We start from the raw sequence: 25,894 nt of genomic DNA, 5'->3' as shown, positions 1-25,894 counted from the left end.
TATTACAGCGCCTTTAGCCTACATTTTGTTTGTTAACACCGCTTTATAAATAAAATTATTATTATTATTAAAATATTTGAATTAGAAATAGCAAGTACAATTATTAAGTATTGTAAAAACTTAAGGGAGTCAACTCAACAAGGCAACGACGTTTATTCACGGGACATCACAATCACATAAGACAACATGTATCTTTAGCACAGTCTCTTTACATCGGCTCTAGACTTGGGCGGAAATCGTTCTACTTCCTCATGTTGACATCCTTCTCAGTCCAGTCTCTAACAGTGCGCACCTTCTGCACTAGCTTAGATGGCGGTGCGCATGGCAGAGTTAGAACAGTATGTTAATACAATCAATAGATATGAAAAGGTGCCAATCAAGACATACAAATCCAAAGACATAATTAACATAGTCTGACAGTATATTATATACACCTGGAACTAAAAGGATTTTTTTTTTTTAAATCAATATATAGCAATAGCAGTAATAAAAAAAATAGCATTACCATAGAATTACCGTTTTCAGAATTATATATTTTAAAAAGAAATTGACAAGAGTATGTTTAAACGTGATACTTTATTTGTATTTTCAGATGCCTGTGAACGAACAGGTGACATTTTGTTAAAATTTATATGAAGAAAAGTTAAAGAAATAATTTGTCACAAATATAGAGGTAGGTGATACAACGGCTGAAACAAAAAAAAAAACAAGCTACATCATTTAGCAAATGTAAGTAATTTTTGAAAATTATGCAGTCTTCATCACTTGTTAGTAAGTGTACCTTGGTAAAATTTGTGGCAAATTTCAATTTGATCCGAGGATGGGAAATGGGAGAAAAAAATTATACACAATTTGTACATGACAGACAGACAGACAGACAGACGAGTGAGTTTTGTAAAAATCTTTGCGTGATTGAAAAAGAATCTTTGTGGCTTCACTGAGTACTGTAGAGAGAAATGTTTCTTGGTGTGGTCAGCAACGCGTCATGTGCCGGATATGGCCCGCGGACCGTATGTTGGGTGTTACTGATTTACAACTTGAGCTAAAGAGATTGATTAAAAAAAAAACACGACTTCTCGCAGATGTAGAGGCTTGTCGGTGAAAAAAAAACTAGCAGTTGACAAGTCGTCAAAGTTGTTTATGGAAAGTTGAAAAAAGGCTTTTCACAAATGTAGGTATTCATTGAAACACAAGGTGCATCATTCAGGAGCGGTACACTGTAAAAGAAGCTAATACAGTCTTCATCGTAGTTACCTCCTGGATAGAAATGGTTATTTGGCTCACCTGAAATAGTGAGTAATAATAGTGTTATCATTTCAGTTATACTGGCATTTTTTTTAGTTTTAGTACTATCTAAAATTTTAATTTTAAAATATATATATATATAAAATATAATAATAAGGCTTGACTTTGAGTCCGAATATTAATGAGGAATGCAGTATTTCCCGTGGATACACAGCCCCAGCTGTGACCTACATATTTTAACACAGCCAGAGCAGACATAACCATTGTCCGCCGGTGAACGGTTTAGATTTTCTTATCGCCGTTTACGTCTGTCCTCGGCAGCGGATTTTCTTTTGATCTCAAATGTGTATCCCGCGGCCTTCGTGAGTGACCTCCAGCTGTCTCGTTCTAGAACTGCATGCAACTAGGCGCCCTCTACAGTCTATAGGTAAACTAGCAAATCGTGCAAATATAAATTACCAAACAATACGGAATAAGCAGTGTTTTCAACAAAATGTTTTATATTGTATTTCGATTTTTTTCTTTACGTAAAATATTGTATTTCTGAAGTGGCCGCGTCCAGGTGTTCCCAAATATAATAATTATAAAATTGTTTAATGTTATAATAATCAACATCATTAGTCCTACAATTGTTTGTCTGACATAAAACTAATGTACGGAATAGTGCGTAATGCCTAGCCCATTCCCAAGATTTATAATCTTGGTTATAAGCTATAAGCATGAAAATAGCGCTATATAAAAGCTATAATGATAATAATCTACAAGAACCACACAAAAATAGGTGAACATGTTGTCTATTACCAGATCTCTACTCACGTTAAGTTTTTTAATTTACCTGTAGCAAAAGTCTGATTAATCCAGCTCTGGCTGCAGACGGTATTGTCATCTTCCCACCTGTATGTTCCTTCTACATCAATGTCGTTTAGACCGATCCATAAAGACATAGAATTGTAATTCGATTGAAGCCATGTCAGCTTTTCCATTGTCTTGACAGTATACAGGTGAGCATCTTTGGCTGGATGAGGTTAGAAATTTTAATTTTTATTTTTATACGTAGGAAAGCAACATTTGATAGAAAAAGAAATGTAGCTTTGAAATTATAAATATCGACTATTATCTACAATATACAATTCTTGGTTTTGACCAAACATTCATTCACTCAAAAATAAAGCTTGTCATGGATGACAAAATACGAAAATTTAACCTATTCTTACTTAATTAAAATTAGAACAACTAAACCATTTTCGAAACTACTGTAGTTAAATTTACAAAAATGATTTTTTAGCGGCCCCCGAAAGGGGAAAAGACGTTATTAGTTTTGTGCAAAATGTCTGTCCGTCTGTCCGTCTGTCCGTCCGTCCCGTTTAGATATCGTAAACTAGAAAAAATATTGAAAATCCGACATCACAATATTTTAGACCATTCAAAGTTCTGATGCAACGGCTACTTTTTTTTCTGAAAGCGAAAAATCTAATTTTTAAGTTATGCAAGCAGTTTTTTAAAGAGAAAAAGCTAATTAGTATGCAGTATAAGTTAGACCTAGTTTAAAACGCCTTAGAGTCCACTCAGCTCTAATGGGTACCTGCCATTAGTTGGGGAAAAGTAAAGGCGGTTGGTCGTTGTGCTGGCTACATGACACCCTCGTTAACCGTAGGCCACAAAAAAACAGATGAACTTTACATCATCTGCCCTATAGACTATAAGGTATGAAAGGGAAACTAGTTAGGCCAGGTTCACATCTAACTTTACATTCACTTTCACCTATCCTTTGATCTGCGGGAAAGTTGGAGCACTACACAAGATCTGTTAACCTTCTTTCTGCATTCTTATCTCTCGTTTGTCTTTGATATAATTTCATTCGTATATTCTTTCTGAAAATATTGAAGCCTGCCTGGGTGGACCACTTCGGGGGCCGATTTTGAGTTTGTGTTTCCACACAAACTGTCTTTTGTAACCTTGTTTATTCTACAAAATATCTCTTTTAATACCGATATTTTAATGTATAAAATACAAATTATCATTATCATCATCATCAAACTCCATTTGAGTGAGGGCTTGAGAGGCTCAAATCCTCTTTTGCAAAAGCCCTGGACAGAAATCCTGCTGTTTTTCGTAGTGCATACATGTCACCATACATATCGAGAATTTTTGGTTTCACAGACCTGTCGGAGATCAACAAGTCTTGGGCAGTCAAAAAGAATATGAGACACGATTTCCTCTTCTTCCCCTCAGCGGGGGTCGAAATTTGGCTATAGTCGTGAGGAATAGGAGCAAACAGGACAGTGGCCTGTCCTTCACTGTGCTATAATAGCTTAATTAGGCCTGGAAAGCCTCAACCACAGGGAACTATAATTTCTTCTTTTTTAACACTTATTAACACTGTTTCGGTGCGTAACTTTCCATAATTACATATTTTTTCTTCTTATTATTATTTCTTTATATATCTAGATATTGTTCACAGTGAAAAAGTGGGATTATCATTAGATCAATGTGATTATTAAAAAAATTTATTTCACATCAATGTCAACAAAAAAAAAAAAAAAAAAAAAAAAAAACTAGATTACAAAGAGAGTTTGTGTTATCACACAAACTCAGAGGCGGCCCTCGTCGGATCTCTATAGGATCCGCTTATTTGCAAGGAATATTCAAGGCGTGATTTTTTTTTGATAGTCAAGTAATAATGTTTCAAAGATTCATTTGTTGTTGTAAAAAAAAAATGTTTTCTGTAAAATGTTTTACATGTTTCGAATGTTCCTTCAAAGCTAAAGATAATCTACTTCCTACTCCAAACTTACCGATAGACGACGGGTGATGGCAGCTAGCAGGGTATAAACCCGTGTTCGTCGAGACAATGTCCAGCGCTATAACCGCTTTGATTTGATTTGTAATTGAAAAAAGAAAAGAAAAGAACTGGTATCGTTTTTTGTACTTCGGCAACGTCTGCTCGATGTCCCAGCACAGTTACCAACTCAGCTTTTGGCATTTTCATTTAAATGAAACTAGAAAGAGGGTGTAGATCAACTTAGACTAATATTCTGATTTAGTACTTTTAAGATTTTTATCTACTAGATTTAGATCTAAAATCTAAATTTTAAATAATTGAGGTGTAATTTAAATACGATTTTCGTTTAAAAAAGCCTAGACAATCTATCAATAGTGTGAAAGCAACAATAAATTTAAAAATAGAAGATTAGTTTTAGTATTTTATAACATTGCAATATTGATCTAATCATGGGGAAATTAAAATCTACACTTTAAGTCTAGAAATTTAAATTCTGGATCTAGATCCAGTCTGTAATATTCTAAACTAGACCTGAAAATTCTGGATCTAGATCCAGTCTGTAATATTCTAACTAGACCTAAAAATTCTAGATCTAGAATATACAATGATTTTAATGAGAATATAATTCTAGATCTAGTGTAAAAAATCTAGATTAAATCTAGCTAGTATGTCTTATATAATATGAGAAAGATGACGAGGTTTAATAAACATTGATGCATCGAGTTTTTTTTAAAATACCATTTCATTTAATGAATTAATTCCATATGACGTCAAAGAAAAAAAATCCACAACGTTACACAACCTAGTTAGACTAAAAAATGTCTTCATCAATATGAGAAATTTGACGAGGGTTTATAGACATTGGTGCACCGAGTCCTATTACAAATCTATTTAAAGAATTTATTCCATATGACATATAATAAAAAAAATATTACGTCACAATGGCTTAGTTACACTAAAAATGTCTTTATCAACACGAGAAAGTTAACGACGGTTCATAGACATTTGTACACGGAGTTCTAATAGTATTTCATTTAAAGATTTATAAATAGGCCCATATATATATCACCAAAGATGATTGCGCTCCACCATGGACATACGATGGCAAGACTGCACTACAAATAGCGATGTTCTTGCGAACGCTGGTATGGACAGTATAGAGGGTCCTATTCTTATGGTCCGACAGTTACGCTTGGCAAGCTACGTAACCCGTATGGGAGAAGAACGTATGCCAAAAGCAGTCCTTTTTGGTGAGCTAAAAGGTGGTCGAAGTAACAGAGGTAAAGAGCGTAGAAACATTTGTTGGCATTGAATTGCTTTTCACAAATCAACCGGAACAATCTATTATAGATACCTAGAACTATTGCGATGTTTCGGAAGGAACATTAAAGATTTTCAATAGCTTTTAGTGTTGTTGTTGTTTCTAAATCTAAACGTGACGGAGAGACCGACCAACAGACAAAACGCACAAAAATAAGCGGTTTTATTCCTGATGGAAAAACTAAATAAAAACAAAATAAAATTGATTATTTAAAACTTTTTGTGAAAACTAGTTTAGTATCACGTTTTGCCTAAGCCGTCACGCTTTTGAACGATAGTCGCTGCATAAAAAATCATTTTTTTTTAATTTGCGTGATATTTTCGAACACTGTGCATTCTTAGCCTTTTTAAACAAACAAATCTTTTATTTTAATTTTAGCAGCTAGTTGACCAGAAAAACAGTTAACTAATATTTATATTTGTTGTGAACATTTCTTGTACATTTTATAAATATATCTGACTTTGTGATACTTAAAATACACAAAAAATTGTCTTTCTTTGGTAACACATTGTAACATTATCACCCTTAAATTTATGTATTGTTTTAGAATTGGTGTATTTTTATGAAATAAACGCTTGCACTATTAATTTTATAAACTAAACGGTTTGCTTTAGAAAACCAAAAGTATCTGTTGCACCTAAACTTTTCAAGCCACGACGCATGGTAAAATAATATTTTCATTTTTCTTCTAGTGTGACAGACGGACAGACGGACATTTTGCACAAACCTAATAGCGGCCGCTAAAAATATAATTTAGTTTACAAAATGTATGTAGTGCATTATTATTAGCTGTTACGCAAAGGGGAATTCTATTAAGTGTACGCTTTGTGCTTACTGGCCTTTCATTTGTGGGATACAAAAAAAAAATTGAGGCGATTTGAAAGTTCGTGCTACGGAATGGGAACTTTCTATTGGGAGATCACCAAAAAAGGTATACGATATTATTGAAATGCAGACTTTTCGACTGAAAATTCAAGGACCAAAAAGGTGCGTTGTGTGGGATAGGCGTTTCATTTAAAACTTGTGTGTATTGTGTTTGTGTTGGGGTTGGGGGGGGGGAGCGTTATAAATCAGGCAGACGACAAAACTACAACTGTTGGGTCTCACAAGTGTTTTTGCTTACTCTCTTTAACTGGGTTTCAATAAGTTTCACCCGTAGCACAGCACTGGCATCTGATCGTCATTTATATATATTGTGATGTTGCTTGTTCAGGCTGTCTTGAGGTCAACTATGGATGACTGTTGAATTTCAACCAATTACTCTGCAAGCATTTGGGTATTATTGTTCGGGTGTATTCCTTGTAGTTGATCAACAATCCAGACAAAACAAACACATCGGTTTTAACTAGTAAAGAGATGTAGTCAACGCTGAAGAACAATGTAACATGTATTTATTCTAAGAAAAGGCCACAGTAAACGTCTCTGTCACTAAACACGTCGTTACCCTGGAGGATTATATCGCTAACTGATTTTCCGGTCTCTGACCCAACATATCCCAAACGTCACTAGTCCCGTTCAATATGCGTCTTCTATGGTGCGTCGCTAAATAACTAAACTATAAATAAGGTTTCTAACAATATATATTTTATATAGAGTAAATATTCGCACTTAATTTATATCAAACTAACCAACTTTTTTTGTTTACACTATAATTCTTAACATCCGGTTTGTATTATTTATTACATATTCTAATTTATGGTGGAAAAATTGTAAATAGCTAGATTTTTTTGTGCATCCTGTGTACAGACTAAAGGAATTTTCGATAAGTATTTTTTTAAAGCTATATTATAATTTTTTGAAATATTTAGCACAGCAGAATCACATTTTCTCATCTCTTCCGTTGGTAGCATAAAATAAATAAAATATAGAGAAATTATTAGTAATTCATTCTATAACTTAAAATTTAAAAAAAAAATGAGAGAGAGAGAGAGAGTAAGAGAGAGAAAAGACAGACAGACAGACAGACAGATAGACAGACATAAAGACAGACAGACAGACAGAAAGATAGATAGATAGATAGATAGATAGATAGATAGATAGATAGATAGATAGATAGATAGATAGATAGATAGATAGATAGGTATTACTCAATGCATTTATTATATTTAGTTGTCTACCTCTGCAGTCATCTCTGGCAGTCATGTAACTTGTTGCGTTTGTCGACACCCACACGCATGCGCTAGCTGAACCAATGGTAATGAAGTTAAAGCCATCGTTTCCATAACAAGAAACGTAAATCTCTTGACTTCCACCTGAAGTATTGGCGGCCAAATCACACTTTCCTGAAATGGAAAAAAAATAAATTTGTATATACATTTATGAATGGTCAGTGTAATTATCTTCCAAATGTTTTTCTTTTCCGGCACAACACCCGAATCTATTATCTGACCAATAGGGTGGCGAACGTAACATTTTCGGTTGTAAAAGTTTGAGGGTGCTAGTTCTCTCCACAGGTATAGATCGAAGGGACTTACACCTGGATGGCCTTGTATTTGCGTTTCTCTTTTCGGCTTTCATGATAAGTCTGACTTTTTAAAAAGTAGTTCGTGTTTTTTCTTTATCCCACTTATCTCGTGAATCTCGTAATACGTTCCGTTACCACTTCATTTAAAGTGCGAATTCCGTTGGAAGAAACAAAATTCTCTAATGGTCAGATTATCTCGGTACGTTAGTTCTAGGATCTTTCTCAGACATCAGAGCTGAGCTAAGTTTACATCTTTTCAACTTTCTCAAGCCGTTGGGACGATGATTCTATTGAGGCGGATGGACTTTGGTCTGCAGGTTAATGACTTTGTTCAGAAAGGTAGTACTCTTTGAAAGACGGCTCCTACTTTCCCAGCATGCAACACCGTGATCGTGATATGCTTCTCCATCGCTGGTGATAACCCTCTGCCTAAACAGGTGAATTGGTGATAACCCTCTGCCTAAACAGGTGAATTGGTGATAACCCTCTGCCTAAACAGGTGAATTGGTGATAACCCTCTGCCTAAACAGGTGAATTGGTGATAACCCTCTGCCTAAACAGGTGAATCGGTGATAACCCTCTGCCTAAACAGGTGAATTGGTGATAACCCTCTGCCTAAACAGGTGAATTGGTGATAACCCTCTGCCTAAACAGGTGAATTGGTGATAACCCTCTGTCTAAACAGGTGAATTGGTGATAACCCTCTGCCTAAACAGGTGAATTGGTGATAACCCTTTTCCTAAGCAGGTGAATTGGTGATAACCATCTGCCTAAACAGGTGAATTGGTGATAACCCTCTGCCTAAATGGGTGAACTTTTCTTTTTGTTCAATATCTATATGACCAATGTTGGTGGGGTACTGGGTGTCCAATGATGATGGAGGTACTGGATGACCAATATTGATGACGGTAATGGATGACCAATGTTGATGGAGTTAGTTGATGACCAATATTGATGAAGGTAATACATGACCAATGTTGATAAGGGGACTGCATGACCGATGTTGATGGAGGTATTGGATGACCAATATTGATGACGGTAATGGATGACCAATGTTGATGGAGTTAGTTGATGACCAATACTGATGAATGTAATAGATGACCAATGTTGATAAGGGGACTGCATGACCGATGTTGATGGAGGTAATGGATGACCAATGTTGATGGAGTTAGTTGATGACCAATATTGATGAAGGTAATAGATGACCAATGTTGATAAGGGGACAGCATGACCGATGCTGATTAAGGTAATGGATGACCAATTTTGATGGATATACTGGATAACCAGCATAACTTTGTCTGCGTCTTAATCAAACCTATAATTTAATTGTATTCACGAGTAATTTTATATCGCCTACAAAACCCAGGTCCTACAGTCCGTTTCTTTCTTGCCATAGGGTGACGAATGCAGCCTGAGTTGTTGTTTTTTCCATGACAACGTCGATGGCTAGCAGAGATAGAAATGGTGATACATCATTGTCTCACCCACATCTCGATGTTGAAGAACTCTGTTATTCTATCGTTCGTTCTAACACAATAGCTAGATTCGCTGTAGAGATTTCGAAAAATTGTGCTTTTTTTAAAAAAAGGTGATTCACGAAAAAAAGCTATCAAACACTTTTTTAAAACTTCAAAACTAATCAATATTCTTGTTGGAATTCCATTCTTCGCGCGATAAATCGTGAAAAGAAAATCTTTTCAGTGCATGATCTGCTTCTTCGGAAGCAGTTGAGAAACACGTGTATAGTTTAAAACCGTTTCTTATCTTATAAAATACAGACGTTACTTCAAAAAAGAAGATAATTACGTCCTACGCGTCATGTATTTAGTTATGCATATTAACCAATGACCTAAAATCTGATAAAACACTGGTTTTCCTGGCTAGCTCAGGCAACCAATTCCATGCTCTAATAGCGCTAGGGAAGAAAGAGCTTTTGTACAAATTTGTCCTAGCATATAGAACAATGAATGTGCCTTTTTCGTTGTGTCTTTTTGAGTATTTCATTAAATTTTGTTTTTGTATTTGAAGATTATGGTTCAGTGTTTTATGTATAATTACTACTTTACTTTTAAGTCTTATATCCTTAAAGCTTTTTAAATTTAGTGATTTTACTAAAGGTGTTACTCTAGTCAAATGTGAATATTCGTTTGTTATGAATCTCACTGCTCTATTTTGTGTCTGTTCCAGTTTCTTAATATTTTCTTGAGTTGAGGTGTACCAAATGGAGGATGCATATTCTATTACTGGCCTAACCAAGGTTAAATTAAATAACATTTTAGTTTTATGTTCTTATTTGATTTATAGAAATTTCTTTTAATAAACCCTAATGCTTTGTTTGATCTTTTGATAGTTTCATCAATATGGGGATTCCATGAAAGTATTGTGTTTTGTAAATTATCTTCAGAATCTTTCGTGCCAAAACAGCCCGCGCGAAACAGCCTGTGACAATACAATCTGTGACAAAACAATCTGTGACAATACAATCTGTGACAATACAATCCGTGACAATACAATCTGTGACAATACAATCTGTGACAATAAAATCTGTGACAATACAATCTGTGACAATACAATCTGTGACAATACAATCTGTGACAAAACAGCCTATTACAAAACAACATGTGACAAAAACAGCCTGTGACAAAAGAACTTCACCAACACGTCTCCTACACAGTCCAGATTAACGCGTAGGACGTAATTATATTCTTTTTTTTTAGAATTTTATGAACAAATTTAATTTCTACAACAAATACTGGGTATAAGGATATCAGGAAAAGTAAGCAAATGAGTTTTTACTATTAAAAGTCAACATTCTAATTGGCAAAAAGACATGACGCATTGTCAAAAAAAAAACTACTCATGGTACAGAGGATGGAGAAAGGTAGTGAAGAAGACAACAGGAAATACTACTGAGACTCTGCTAACGGCAGCTGCTGACCAGGAAGAGTAGATTTATTACGGAAACTACCAAGCTCCTCTGTGACTGATGATATAAGCTAAAGGGTTCTCAAGTTTCACGCTGCACCTCATGTACTATTAATTCCTTTTTGTAAACAGCTGACAACTCACCAATAGAGCAGGCCTCATTGCTATAGGAGAAGCAGGCACACTTTTCTAGCTGACACTCTCTGGCACAGTCAATGCGGCTTTTGGCTTGTAATGTTATAGTATCATATTGAGTTACTGAGTTTTGTTCTACTTTATGATAGAAAACATATCTCCTTTCGTCTGTAAGACCTAAAATAAACAATATATCTCTATATTAATGATATTACCGTTAATTGGAACAAGAAAAATAAAACGAATATACTTTTTTAAAAAAAATTAAAACCTCCTTAATAGAACATATAGAGCGTTTATTTTGCTCTTTAAGGGATTATAAATGTTAGATTTACAAAATAAAAAGCATTATTTTTACCCAAGACTCATTCCCCACCCGGTAAAGCGAATATATAGATCGGGTACAATTTATACAATTCAAAAATAGGTCTTCAGATCTAGACTAAGAAAACAATGCGCAAAATGTTCCTGATAATAATTTATAAAAACTATTAAAATGAGTAATACATAGACATAATAATGCCTACTTACGGAAGTATCTGAAGACGTCCATTCAAGAAACACATTTTCTCATTCTCTAGCCACATTTTAAATTATTTCGTTGTTTTTTTTTCATTTAAAAAAATTACAACGGTCAAACTAGTGTGGCCAACGACTCGCCAACGAGCTCGTAATTTTTTTTTCCCAAAGATATACATCAACTATGATAAGAAAATATACTTAAAAGAATTGTAAGAAATATTTCCTACCTTCGCAATTCAAACACAGAAATACAAAGACACTTAACTTTGAAAATCGCATTTTATATATTCACTTCACGATCTTTACAGTTCTGTCCATGGAAACTGTTTGAATAAGTGATTTATTGGTATAACCAGCCTTGGAGATGTTTTATTATTAATGGGAGAACTATCGTTGTAACTCAACACCCGTTGTAACAAGGACATGTACAGTAGCACTAGTATATCAAGGCCAGGCCACTCTTTGACATCAATATCAGCAATGAATATTTTATCTATTGATAGTTTAGTCTGTATGAAAATAATATTCCTACTACTGTTAAGGAGACGCGGTGGGTGAGTGATAAAGTGCTTCGCTTCCGAACCAAGTGTCCCGGTTCGAATCCTGGTTAATTAAGACTGATTTTTAGGATTTTTAGGACGCCTCTGTGTCCACCTAGCTCTAATAACTCCTAGTTAACCTTGAGTCACAGATACAGAGTGTTGTGGGTTCCCCCAGCAGGGTCCCGGTCGAACCTCCTCCCCCGGCTACGCCAAAGATGTTAAGTGAAAAGAGAAATTAAAGATACAATGACCCAAGAGAGATAACACACACTAGTTTTACCGTTATATATGCTATGACCCAAGTAGCCTCCCTTCTACTATATTGAGATAATAATAAATATTAATAATAATAACTATTATTAACAGTAATGGCAGGTGGGGTGCGGCGCCTTGTAAATTTCCTTGTCACCTTCAGCTTCGCAATCCAGATCAGTTTTCATTAGCAATGAATTGTTACTCAATATTTTGAAAACCTTCTCGGCATCTATATGATACCAATAACCATAAAGTTCTCAACACGACATTTTCGGTTTCAAATACCGTTCAGTTTCGCTAACAACCTGCCGATTCTACGACGCTATTCTTGTTTACCTTGGCATCAACAAAAACAAGATTAAAAGACAGTTTGTGTGGAAACACAAACTCAAAATCGGCCCCCGAGGTGGTCCACCCAGGCAGGTAAAAAGGCAGGTTTCAATATTTTCAAAAAGAACATCAGAATTAAATTCTATCAAAAACAAATGACATAGAAGAATGGAGAAAGAAGGTTGACGGATCTTGAGTGGTGCCCCAGCGGTCCAGCAGACCAAAGGATAGGGGGGGGGGGTATGTAAGATGTGAGATTGTGTGTGTGTTTGTTTATTTTATTAGTTGGTTTGTAAATTGTTTTTATCACGGGATTTTCAAGGGGGGACAATAAGGTTTTCCTGTGGTCAGTCTAGCAGATGGACAGCTGACCTGGTCTGAGTAGGGTGCTGGTGTTTTGTTTACCAGTTTTATGCCTAGCGTAAGGAGATGTGATAACTTATATTATTATTCTTGCTATGTGTGTGAACGGACTACTTGGGGGTAATATTTATGTGTGGCATTGATAGCCTTTGTTATATGAACCTAGTCTAAGCGCCCTGTAGTATTAATTCGGGCACATTTAGTATTTCAGTAATTGATTATGATGCATTCAATATTATTTGTGTAACTTGCAGTTGGCTGTAAATAAATACTAATTGTATACTCCTTCGTTGAGTGGTACTTTATAATGTTTAGACATGTAAAGGTCTGCATGTGAGAATCATGCCCTAGACTATCGAGTTGTATGTCTGTAGTAAAGAACTCATCCCCCAGTCCTTTACATGTGGGGACTGTGAATAATCCTGGAGTTCCTTACACTGGCCTAACTGATGTCTTATAATGAATATCTAATTGATCTAATTGTTTCGTAAAGGGTCAATCTCTTATTCAAATCCTCAAAAAAAAAATTTCCGTAAAAAAAATTAAGTGTGCTTCTTCATATGTTTGGGCTGCAGTTCACGCGATAATATGAAAAAATACTTATTAATTGTTGTTTTAAATTATGTCCAACTTATATGCATGCTAAATAGATTTTTTCTCTTTAAAAAAACAACTTTTTTTTCCATATACATAGTAGTTAGTATGACAGAACTTGCAGAACTTAGTAATACAAATGTAATTAAAAAAAAAAAAAAACTTTTGCATAATATGTTTAAAATATGGTAAACGGTCATCTACCCATCTAAAGAGCCTCCCGTGTTTGTTACTATTAATAGTGAATAGTTGTAAAAGTTGCGTATTTTTAAGAAAAACTGCTTTTTCGCTTTCAGAAAAGAAAAAAGCAGCCGTTGCATCAGAACTTTGTATGATCTAAAATATCATGATGTCCGATTTTCATTTTCTCTCCTAGTTTCTGAGATCTAATCGGGACGGACAGACGGCCACACAAAACTAATAGCGTCTTTTCTCCTTTCGGGGGCTTCTAAAAAAAACTGCTTTTAGCTTAAGCATAAAATATACAACACAGGACCATGGGTAGTGTTATTTTTCTTAATAGCCTTGTACAATTTCAATAAGACATTGATGCTTGAGAAATATTAATTGTAATATGTCCATTTCCATTGGTACGTCAGTGGAGAAACAGCGAACATTTTATCCGATTCGCTTATGGGAAGTTAAAAAAAGGCTTTTCACAAATGTAGGTATAGTTAATCGAGCACGGTGAATCATTAAGCAGGTCTGAGTAGAAATGGTAGAAGTTGATGCAGTCTTCCCCATTTTGATCACCAATTATTTGGTTATTTGGTTCACCTGTTGAATTAAGTTGTAACAGTATTATCTTTATAGTTTCCTGGTCATTTCGTAACATTAGTCTTTATATTCTAAATAAGTAAGTAAACTTTGAAAATTAATATACTTCAACGCAATTTCTTTTAGCCATATATATATATATTATGTTATTATATTTGTTTTGATTTTCAGCATTAAACATATTAAATGCAAGACTATATAATGATCTACATACATACATATCCATCTATCCATCTCGCTCTCTCTCTCTTTCTCTCTCTATTGTAGGATGCGCGGCAGCGCACTGTTCGACACGGATTACAGACGACATGTTGAGACCAGGGAGAATGATTGTTGAGATCTGGTTGAAGTGATCAACAAGAGGCAGGAGTCTAAGCTGACTGGAACTAAGAGCGAACTTTCGTGTTATCAAAGAACTGGATGAATGACCTGGAGCGACACTTGTGTGTCAGTGGTCGGTATTAAGGTTTGGGTAGGAAAGGACTGGTGAAAGTAAAGACAAAACAACTTGTGTAGTTAGGTTTGCAGTCACTGTTTTATAATTGTGAATTAACGCATCATTTATTATCAATTTCCTTTCGTTGAATGCTTGCCTTACATTTTACTTAGATTTTATACTGTTGGTGTCAGAAGTGCGATTTAGACAGCTCAGCGGATGGAAAGAATGGCAACGCAGAAGAGATTAGATGAGCTCAGCTACACCTTAAGGTCCGAGAACTTCCGGTTTCCTTTTATGGACCTCTTGACCAAGAAAAGGCTTTTATTCATGGTCAGGATGAGACATTGGCTTTTCACCAATCTCTCTGTCCGAAGTCCCGCCTTATTCGAAGTGATCATGTATTCACACCCGGTGTGTCGCTGGTCACAACCCCCTTGAATCAAGCACGAGTTCATATCCTGGCGGGGAATACGCTTCAAATCATCTGTGGCTGCCACCACCGATCCCCACCTGTACTGACCAACCTCCACTACATATTTACATATACATGCTTATGTATATCCGAAACATTAATTATTTTTCCTTTTAAATATGAAATTAAAAAAAATAGCAAAAGTAACGTATTGATAATTAAATTTACCTGGGATAAAAGTCTGATTAATCCAGTTCTGGCTGCAGATGGAATTGTCGTCTTCCCACCTGTATGTTCCTTCTACTTCGATGTCGTTTAATCCAATCCATATTTTAGTTCTTTTGTGATAAGTCTGTAACCATTTAAGTTTGTCCATCCTCTTGACAGTATACAGATAAGCATCCTTGCCTGAATAATGTTAAATGTAATAGTTTTAAAGATGTATACATTTATATAAAAAAATATTGTAATATTGTTAATAAGGTATTAACATAATTAATCATATTTTAAATTATTTTTTTCTTATAAAATGCATGTGCTTTAGCTGTAAATAAAAAATGTGTAAACAAGATTACAAATAGTTTGAGTTATCAAAAAAACCCAGAGGCGGGACCCGACAGTTGCACCCATTTGTACGCAGTGTATCTAGACAGATACGTTTGGACATTGTTAGCACGAATATCAAAATGTATGAACTACAATCTACCAACAACCACAATCCCCTACTTCCTCCATAAAAAAAAAAATGTTTATAAATATTTGCCTGTAGTCACTTCAAGGTCGGCCCTAGATGATTGGAGGCCATAGGCGAAGTGAATTTGGTGGCCCCTAAGAAGTAGCAAAATAACAAATAAAGAGCGAAAAACTAAAAGTACGCAATTTATTTGTAAACACTTTGTGTACTCCAGCAATACCAATGGGCCACACATTTCGCTATTTCTTCTCTAAAAGATTGGTGTTAGTCCTGTGCGAGGCCCGCACCAATTGAAGGCCTTAGGCGACTGACTAGTTTGTCGGACTTGATCACTCTCATTCAATACACCAGTTTCTGCTTCTTACTTGTCTGAATGAGGCTAGCATGAACATTGTCCGATTTTCTAAATGTAGACAAAGAAATGATAAATTTATGACAACACTGATTCTTCTGGGTGTATACTACACTTAACAACTGCCAATGAATTACTGCTTCCATTTAAATCAAACCAATAATAGTCTCATTCTAACGATTTGTAACTCAAAACGATTTCTTGTTTGACCTTTGTCAGACGGACGTTGGCTCAAAGATCAGAAATGCTGTTTGGATTAAATGATCAAGTTGATCTTAACATTTCGGTCAAGGTTTTGGCGTAAAATCTCACATTCTTGGATGCATGGATACAATTTTTTTTTGAAGGAGCGTCTGTATTGTATAAGATGAGATTTTTATTTTTTATACGAAGTAAACTTGTCTCCTTATTGTTAGTAAATTATACACCCAATACACCGGTGAACATACAAAAAAGTAATCTATTTATCTATTTAGTTACAATTTTTGTTTATATTTACTTCTGCAGTCATCTCTGGCAGTGATGTAATCTATTTATCTATTTAGTTACAATTTTTTTTTTATATTTACTTCTGCAGTCATCTCTGGCAGTGATGTAATCTGTTATGTTCGTTGACACCCACACTCATGCGATAACAGAACCAAAAGTGATGAAAGTAAAACCGTCACTGCTAAAACATGAAACATAAATCTCTTGACTTGGACCTAAGGTCGTGTTGGTTGAGTTACATTTGCCTGAAACAAATATTGTCAGTTTTAGACAAGTTGTAGGATAATGTGTCGGCTATTCTTTCATTTTTTTAAAGCTTCTAGTTTAAATTTTAAAATTATATTTATGGCTTGTTTCAACGATTTTCAACAATTTAAATGACTGCCAACTTCCATGTTTAATGTTAACAAGTGATGATTTTAAACAATTTCTTTGGCTTGTTTCACAATTGCTTTGAATACTTGAAAGTGGGTCTATGCTCTCAAATGTTAACGTTTCTCCTTTTGAATACCCTGCAAATTCTTCTCAAAATAAGACTAACTTAAAACTGATTTGATCTGTTCTGAAAACAAAATGAAAACGAGACTTAACTCTTATAGGTTTCTTTGGGGGTTGAAACATTTCTCGATAAATAACTTAATTGTTTTATAATTGTCTCTTTTCGTGACATTAATGTGTAAACAACGGTAAACATACCAATGGAGCATGACTGAATGTTATATGAGAAGCAGGCACAGCTCTGTTGTTGACATTTTCTGGCGCAGTCTAGAAGACTTGAAGCTTGGAATATGCTTGTTGAATATTGAATGAGAGCGTTGCCTTGTTCTACTTTATGAATAGTTGCGTTGTTGGTTTTAATGGATAGACCTAAAAGATAATAGAGTTAAGCCTAAACAAAACGTGGATTGACAAAAGATATTTAGACAGTAGAACATTACATCAATGATCTGAACAGATACTGTGGTGATTCGAGTTCCTTTTAAATGTGTGTTCGTTATAATTGAGCTATTCTTGGAGTTCCATTGTCAAACAATAAAGACAATCTAACAGTAATACGAACGCTTATTTACACAAGTCTAAGGTTACAATCAATGTCTCCCTAGTCTACGCTATAGTTTACTTACGACTCGACCCACTCTTACTCCAAACCTAGCTCCTACAGGCTACTTGTCAACAAACACATCCACGTGACTAACTGTCCAGTCAACCAACAAGCCAACTACTCTTTATCATTTCTTTAGCGTACACAGGGGCACTTCTCTTAACAGTGTGTCACGGTCGGTCACCCATATCGTGCAAATAACTGTGTCACCACACATGGCTGCCTGGTCGTGCGGTTTGCGCACTGGACTGTCGATCTGACTTATCGATGGTCCCGGGTTCAAACCCTGCTCGCTCCCATCCCCCGTCGTCCTGCGGGAGGTTTGGACTAGGAAGAAAATTTATCTTCAACTCTGAAGGAACATCCGAAACATGTAAAACATTTTACAAACAAACAAATATTTTTACAAGTATTGTACATCACATCCCAATTTGTCTGTGAGTGCGGCATAGCTTATGGCTCGTGAACAGGACTATTCCAGTCTGTCTCTCTGCCTAGAGGCCTGTCTTTCACAAATACAATTTCGAAAAAAAAAACAAAAAAAAAAACTATCAACTGCGTCGTTCTTAAGATGAATCAAGGTGCGACGTTAACTTTTGACCTTCAAGAACCCAAATTCCACATAGGCATACGTACCAATTAGTTGCAATCGAAGGAAAGTAATTCAATAAAAGCCTGTAACATTTATATTAACAGATTTAATTTGACCAAATAATGTTGTTTTTATTTCTTCTCTAGTTTTATTAGAATAAGACCAGGGGCGTAGCTAGGGACCCGGGAGGATTTACCTTTTAGAGGCCCTTGCACTTTGCCATTCGACATCATGAGATCATGTACTTCATAAGTATAGAACTTGATAATAAAATATACAATCCAGGTTACTCCCTGCGATTAACGTATATAGCGACATCAATAGCAAGATTGCTTGGCAGTGGCTTATTATTTAATATTTAATGTAAACAAATTTGGAAACTTGTTTGGGGGCACCACTTTCAAATTTTGATCTCCCTCCCCCATCCTAGCTACGCCACTGAATTAGACTATTAATACGTCTAGGTGGAGTATATTATGGAATGATGTCCATAATTTGAATCCGATGAACCAAATTATTTATACTGTAATAGCTGAAAAAATTTAGTGTAAGTCATGAAAAAGGTTTCCCTTTTAATGAAATCGAACTGTTTAATTCCACTATCAGAAATCATGAATAATTAATCAAACACCATAAACACACAATTTTTTTTTTAAATTTAAATCACCAATTCCCAAACGTTTTTAACTTCAAGTTTAAAAGTTATATATTGAAAGAAACCACTTATTGTCTTCCCTTCAATGTATTATCTTCTCTAGAATTAGCTTATCCAACAATACAAGAAATAACTAGAATTTTATTTGTAATTATCTTGGCTATTTTAATGGTATTAGAAATGTATTGTTATGTAATGTAAGCTACTAGTTTTGTGTAGTCTGTCTGTCTTTTAGAGGAACATAATTTAAAACTAGTTTTGCATATTATCGCGTGAACTGTAGCATGACAAATCATTGCGAAGACACTTAACTAAAGGAAATTTCGGAGATTGTTAATTCACAAAACAATAAGTTCAGTTAGATAATCACTAAGACAGTTGGGCCAGGTTCATATCTAACTTCACCTTCACATTCACCTATCCCTATGTCTGCTAGACAGTTAGGGCACCACACAACCTTCTTTCTCCATTCTTCTCTGTCAACGCCTTTGATGGAATTTATATTCTTATATTCTTTCTGAAAATTCTGAAACCTGCCTTTTTACCTGTCTGGGTGGACCACTTCGGAGTCGATTTTGAGTTTGTGTTTCTACACAAATTGTCTTTGTAACCTTGTTTCTATAAATAATAATATTAGATTTGTTGTATATATAAATGAAACATCCTTTACCATGACATTGACGTTTATTATTAGGTTACAGACAGCAATCTTTTGTTAAGATAATCTCTTGTTTTCCTGGATGTAAGCCCCTTACCTATGTAAACATTTATAATAGATAACATAATGTAAATGACGATTTTTGAAAAACTTTTGAAGAATATTTTTATTTATTTTATAACGCTATATGGCAGACCTAATATCCATTGTCTTTTTAAATACAACACAATTCTATGTTCTAAATTTAATTAAACTTTACACGAATTCCTAAATTCTTAATGAATGCACAGTTATATACATATCTTTATTTTTTAATATATGTACTTACCAACATTACAAAAATATAGAAAAACAAAGACTAAAAACTGTAGCATTTGTACTATATGCATAGCGGAGTAGATCTTCACTTTAAACTAGTCTGTGTTCTTAAGGCCCAACTCAATACAAACAAGTGAATGTAGTGATATCAACAAAATCAAATTAGCTCTATGAGGGCTTAATGAAATAGTGCTGTTGTAAAAAAAAGATCTTCTTTAAGCTCAAAATTGAACTAGTTAGCAACAATCCAGGACATGAAAAGTCACACACGGTAACTAAACCGTCCACATTAAGTGAGAACAAAAACGATGTCTCTAACGTCTCAAGAAGAACTAATAACCAAAACAATTGTTAAGGCATTTTTAATGAACCATAAACTTCAGTTTGAGCGTTTTTCTATTCCACTATTCACAATAGAGAATTCTAGATAAACTAGCAGGCAATACACTCTTTCAATCACAAAAATTATGGATTTTTATTTTCAATAGTTGACACTATTGGCTAGGGCAATACTAAATAAACAATAACTTCAGCAAGAGAGTTTTCTATTAAATTATTCACAGTAAAATGTTTAACAACTTGTATGTAAAGATGCCAATCATTAGAATATTAGATGGACTATCAATGAGAATAAGTTTCAATTTCCTAAATTTTTTGTTTTTCTTTAAATAACCGACGAAGAACGTCAAGACTGAATGAGATTGAGGTGCTGTTTGTAAATTGACAATACTCACGTTGCGCTGATTCGTGGCATTTTTTCGTGTAACCTATTAATGGTTAGAAAACTAAAATGTTTTTCTACTTTCAAATGTCAGAAACTTTTCTATTAAAAAAAAACTCTTAGTCGTTTTGAATGCAATGACCTAAATGCATTTATGAATGATTAATCAAATCTATGACTTTTAATACAGACGGAAAGGAATACTATATTTATGATCTGTTTATAGCTTTCTGTGTTTATAAAGGGAAGTAACCCTTTCAGACCTTGCAGAATATGTAAAGCCCATATACTGGCCGTCGGTTAACGTGTGTATCTGGCACCTTCGCTTGAGGGTCACGGAGGTCACGGTGTATCACGCAACAAGCTGTCGACTTTACGTTCCCAAACTTATATCAAGTATCTATCAGAGTTGGGTGGACTTTGGGTCCATCTAAAAATCCCGAAATAGAAAAGACTAGTCTTCACCTAGAGGGTTTGGCTCGGCAGCCAAGGGCTTTAGTACTTTAGTACCACAAAGCTTCGGTTTATGCGTAAACATATAGGCTATGTATATACAAGGCCGACCATAGTTGAAGCGAATATGGAGGCCATAGTCGAAGTGATAAGAGTGGCCCCAAATGAAAGTCAAACTTTAAATGGTAGTCCTACTGTATGGTTATGAAAGATGGAGAACAACTGAAGCAACAAAAAAAAAGTACAGACCTTCATTAACAGCTATCTTAGAAATATTTTTACATTGGTATGACTCCCCACAGGAATACAATTTGGATATTCATACAATAGTATAGGGAGGCGAAGTGGCTGAGTGCTTGGCTTCCGAATCGGGGTCCCGGGTTCAAATCCTGGTGAAGACTGGGTTTTTAAATTTCTGGATCATTAGGGCTCCTCTGAGTCCACCCAGCTCTAACGGCTACCTGGCATTAGTTGAGGAAAAGTTAACTTCTTATCTTATATAATACAGAAAAGATGATTACGTCCTACGCGTCATGCATTTAGTCATGCATGTAAACCAATGACTTAAATTCTGCCAAGTCACTGGTTTTCTTGGCTAGCTCAGGCAACCCATTCCATGCTCTAATAGCACTAGGGAAGAAGGAGTATTTGTACAAATTTGTCCTAGCATATGGGACGAGGAATGTGCCTTTATCTTTGTGTCTTTCAAAGTATTTTATTAAATTGTGTTTTTGTATTTGAAGATTATGGTTCAGTGTTTAATGTATAATTGCTACTTTACTTTTGAGTCTTCTGTCCTGAAGGCTTTCTAAATTTAGTGATTTTACTAAAGGTGTTACTCTAGTCAAATGTGAATATTCGTTTGTTATGAATCTCACTTCTCTATTTTGTGTCTGTTCCAGTTTCTTAATGTTTTCTTGAGTTGAGGGGTCCCATACGAAGGATGCATATTCTATTATTGGCCTAACCAAGGCTAAATAACATTTTAGTTTTATGTTCTTATTTGATTTATAGAAATTTCTTTTAATAAATCCTAATGCTTTGATTGATTTTTTAATAGTTTCATCAATATGTGGATTCCATGACAGTTTTTCCTTTATTATAACACCTAGGTATTTTGCGTTTTTAGTCTGTGTTACTGGTTTGCCATGAATAAGATAAGTGGAATTAATTTGTTTTATTTGCCACAGCAACAGATGACTTTTAGATTTTAAATCCCACAAACAATATAGATAATATACATCTTTATTTCAAACATTTACATTTATATACCCTAAGTACAAATACACACGAATACAGCAACTCTCAAGACAACAACTCCAAAATGTATAAAAGTACGTACCTTTTAACATCAATATACTTTTTCACTATAAATTATATTTAGCTATACATTGATTTTTTTCGTATAGCGATGCAAATAAAAAATATCAATACATTCGATATTGTTTAATTTTCTGTTTTCAGTAATAATTATAGATTAATTACCGTATCGATAGTGAAAAGGGCTTATTTGTTCTAGGCACATGGTAAGGAATATTATGTTAATATTTCATTGTTTTTTTATTATTCACCCAACTGAAAGAGCTGGAGAAAAATCAGTCAGGCGTGGATTCAAACTTGGCGCCCGGTGTTTATTCTAAAACCTGCTTACTTGTTGAACAATCAAATTGCGTTGTATACGCCAGTTACACTGGTTTTATTATTCATGGGCTACTGTGTCACACTCGGCAGACTCCGCTGGAGAGGGCTTAAAACTGGGTTAGGCTGGTAAGCAGGTCGCAGTGGGCCCCGCGCTTTCATAGGCCCCGCGCTAATTCTAGGTGAAGTAATAAAATTACAAAATATATGAGAAAAATTCCTGGAAATCTCCCAAATTTATTAAAATCTCCTGAAAAATAGACAAAATGTCATTTGTTGGTGTCATGGAAAACGCCAATCCTACGCGCGATAAAAGAAAAAATGCATTGTCAGCTTTCATGTAAAAAAAAATGTAATAATCGGACTAATTTTCACCTGAATCGGAAGTTCCAATACTTTATTTACTTTTATTGTCACTGGTATATAAATATGCCATATGTTGCAAGCTTCGTAAAGTAAAGTTAATTTGATCAAAGTCGAATTTTTTCTAATACAAAATCTTAATTTTCGTTTATTATCCGTACTTCCATCCAGAGTAGGCCCCGCGCGATCAGTTTCGCATAGGGTCCCGCAATTGTTAGGGCCGGCCCTGCCGGTAAGGGTGGTGCGATCCTAATTTATCTGTTTTAGAGGAATTCGGGCCAAGTTGGTTGTGTCACTAGGAAAATACTGAATAAGAATATTTGAACTAGCTATCAAATAAATAAGATCCATATATATCAACAAAAGGTAGATTACAATCGGGGCTGATATTAAAAGTAAAAAAAAAATAATAGATGTGACCACCTTCGATATTTGTGACACGGCACCGTATTTTGTAGCCCGCGAATTATTGCATCTGTTGCAATGAAATTAAATGGCCGACTTTCTCTTTCCCCCTGGAACCCCCTGGAACCCCCATTTCGTTGTTTCTTTGAACCTGCTCATCGTCATTTCTCCGTGCATAGATTTTTGACACGATTTAAAAAGAGCCCGCTTTTACACACCGCATCGACACACACACACAACCTCTTCTACGACTTTGGCCCATTTTTATTAGACACCGTAAACATCTTTTAGACCTACAGTCCTAGGCCTTGATGGAGAAAATGCATTTTCTGATACCTCACGTTACATTTAATTTAGTATTGTGTCCTCCAAAAAAAAAGTAAAGACCAACTTGGTTTTATTAGTTGTAACTTCTTTTGTATGTAGATAAAAGACAAGACTAAAAGTATGATTCCTAGCTGAGTTGTAAAGCGCTCAGCTTCTAGATCGGGAGCCCCGGTTCGAATTATGGTGAAGACTGTGATTTTTAATCTCGGAATATTTAGTACAACTTTAGGGCGCCTCTGAGTCCACCCAGCTCTAATGGGTACCTGATATTAGTTAGGGAACAGGCGGTAAGAGAAGTGATTAGAGAATGCCTGATAAGAAAAGAGAATCGTAACAATATCGGCTTTTTAAAAAATTAATAACCATACCTGTCCATATTGCTTGTTGACTTAACGTGAATACTTGGTTCGCAGCAATAATGAAAACAATGTAATGTTAAGAAACCTTTAAAAACCTATTAATTGATAGCTGTCAAACCATAGACTATATATAAAGTCTATGAGTCAAACGATTGTCATTACAGAGTAAAAGGAAAATCCCGTAGAATGTACAAAATAGTGAAGTTCTAAACCAGAAATAAGCTGTGTTGTACCGTCCATCCGTTTAGTAAGATAATGTTGGATAAGATTCTTTCATCTGTCAATATTAATTTAGAAAAGAATCATTTTCCCACAACAACTAGAATTTAAAGAATGAATACACTTTTTAAAGTGATCATTTTGATTCTATTTGTTAATTACTGCTTATTAGGTAAGTTTCATTTGGATTCAATGCAAGTTCAACATTTTATTAATGTTGAAATCAAGCGCTTCAGAAAATGCTTTAAACTTACTAAAGGGCGAATAGAACTTTTGAAGTGGAAAGGTGTGGGGGGGGGAACGATCTCTCGCTCTCTCTCCCTCTCTCTTGTTCTCTCTCCTTTATATACTAGTACTACGTCTGTTGATTTTTCCGTAAGGGTAAAAGCCGCTATTAGGTTTGTGCAAAATGTCCGTCTGTCACACACAGATCTCAAAAACTAGAAGAGAAATTTAAAATATTATTTCACCATGCGATGCGGCTTGCAACGTTTTGGTGCAACGGCTACTTTTTGTTTTCTAAAAGCAAACCATTTAGTTTATAAAATTCATTATGCAAGCAATTTTTTTCATAAAAATTCACCAATTCTAAAACAAAACATAAATGTAAGGGAGATAATGTTTCAATATGTTAACAAATAGAGACAATTTTGTGTGTTAATTATTGGACTGGGGGGGGGCTGCCTCTTTGTAAATTTTATTAATTCTTAAATTCCTAATGGATGTATGATCTTCTTTTCATGTTTCAGATTTGACTGAAGCTATACGTAAACGTAAACGTCCAGGCGGAGACCGAAAACCTGGAAGAAAACCTAGGAGAAAACCTGGGAGAAAACCTAGGAGAAAACCTGGGAGAAAACCTAGGAGAAAATCTGGGAGAAAACCTAGGAGAAAACCCTAGGAGAAAACCTGGGAGAAAACCTAGGAGAAAACATGGGAGAAAACCTAGGAGAAAACCTAGGAGAAAACCTAGGAGAAAACCTGGGAGAAAACCTAGGAGAAAACCTGGTAGAAAACCTGGGAGAAAACCTGGGAGAAAACCTGGGAGAAAACCTAGGAGAAAACCTGGGAGAAAACCTAGGAGAAAACCTAGGAGAAAACCTAGGAGAAAACCTAGGAGAAAACCTGGGAGAAAACCTAGGAGAAAACCTAGGTGAAAACCTAGGAGAAAACCTAGGAGAAAACCTGGGAGAAAACCTAGGAGAAAACCTATGAGAAAACCTGGGAGAAAACCTAGGAGAAAACCTGGGAGAAAACCTAGGAGAAAACCTGGGAGAAAACCTGGGAGAAAACCTGGGAGAAAACCTAGGAGAAAACCTAAGAGAAAACCTGGGAGAAAACCTAGGAGAAAACCTGGGAGAAAACCTAGGAGAAAACCTAGGAGAAAACCTGGGAGAAAACCTGGGAGAAAACCTGGGAGAAAACCTAGGAGAAAACCTGGGA

General features: G+C 35.2%; 1 protein-coding gene and 1 long non-coding RNA gene across 2 annotated transcripts; both read right to left on the bottom strand.

The window, feature by feature from the left end:
* Positions 1 to 209: 209 nt before the first annotated feature.
* On the bottom strand, positions 210 to 11,747 carry LOC106079872 (brevican core protein-like). The gene is made up of 5 exons (XM_056039002.1): positions 11,622 to 11,747; positions 10,882 to 11,049; positions 7,466 to 7,630; positions 2,081 to 2,260; positions 210 to 1,284 (listed from the first exon to the last, which is right to left on the bottom strand). Exons 1-5 carry the CDS (start codon positions 11,671 to 11,673, stop codon positions 1,139 to 1,141), a joined length of 711 nt encoding a protein of 236 aa, XP_055894977.1. The 5' UTR covers positions 11,674 to 11,747; the 3' UTR covers positions 210 to 1,138.
* Positions 11,748 to 13,983: 2,236 nt separating this feature from the next.
* On the bottom strand, positions 13,984 to 17,502 carry LOC106079874 (uncharacterized). The gene is made up of 4 exons (XR_008779573.1): positions 17,338 to 17,502; positions 16,722 to 16,886; positions 15,335 to 15,514; positions 13,984 to 14,255 (listed from the first exon to the last, which is right to left on the bottom strand). It is a non-coding gene; the product is annotated as an uncharacterized LOC106079874 (long non-coding RNA).
* Positions 17,503 to 25,894: the final 8,392 nt, after the last annotated feature.

The sequence above is a fragment of the Biomphalaria glabrata genome, chromosome 8 (assembly GCF_947242115.1).
Source record: "Biomphalaria glabrata chromosome 8, xgBioGlab47.1, whole genome shotgun sequence".
In the NCBI taxonomy this organism is placed as follows: Eukaryota; Metazoa; Mollusca; class Gastropoda; family Planorbidae; genus Biomphalaria; species Biomphalaria glabrata.
The sequence above is the reverse complement of the archived record's forward strand: the minus strand, read 5'-3'. Positions and strand labels throughout refer to the sequence as shown.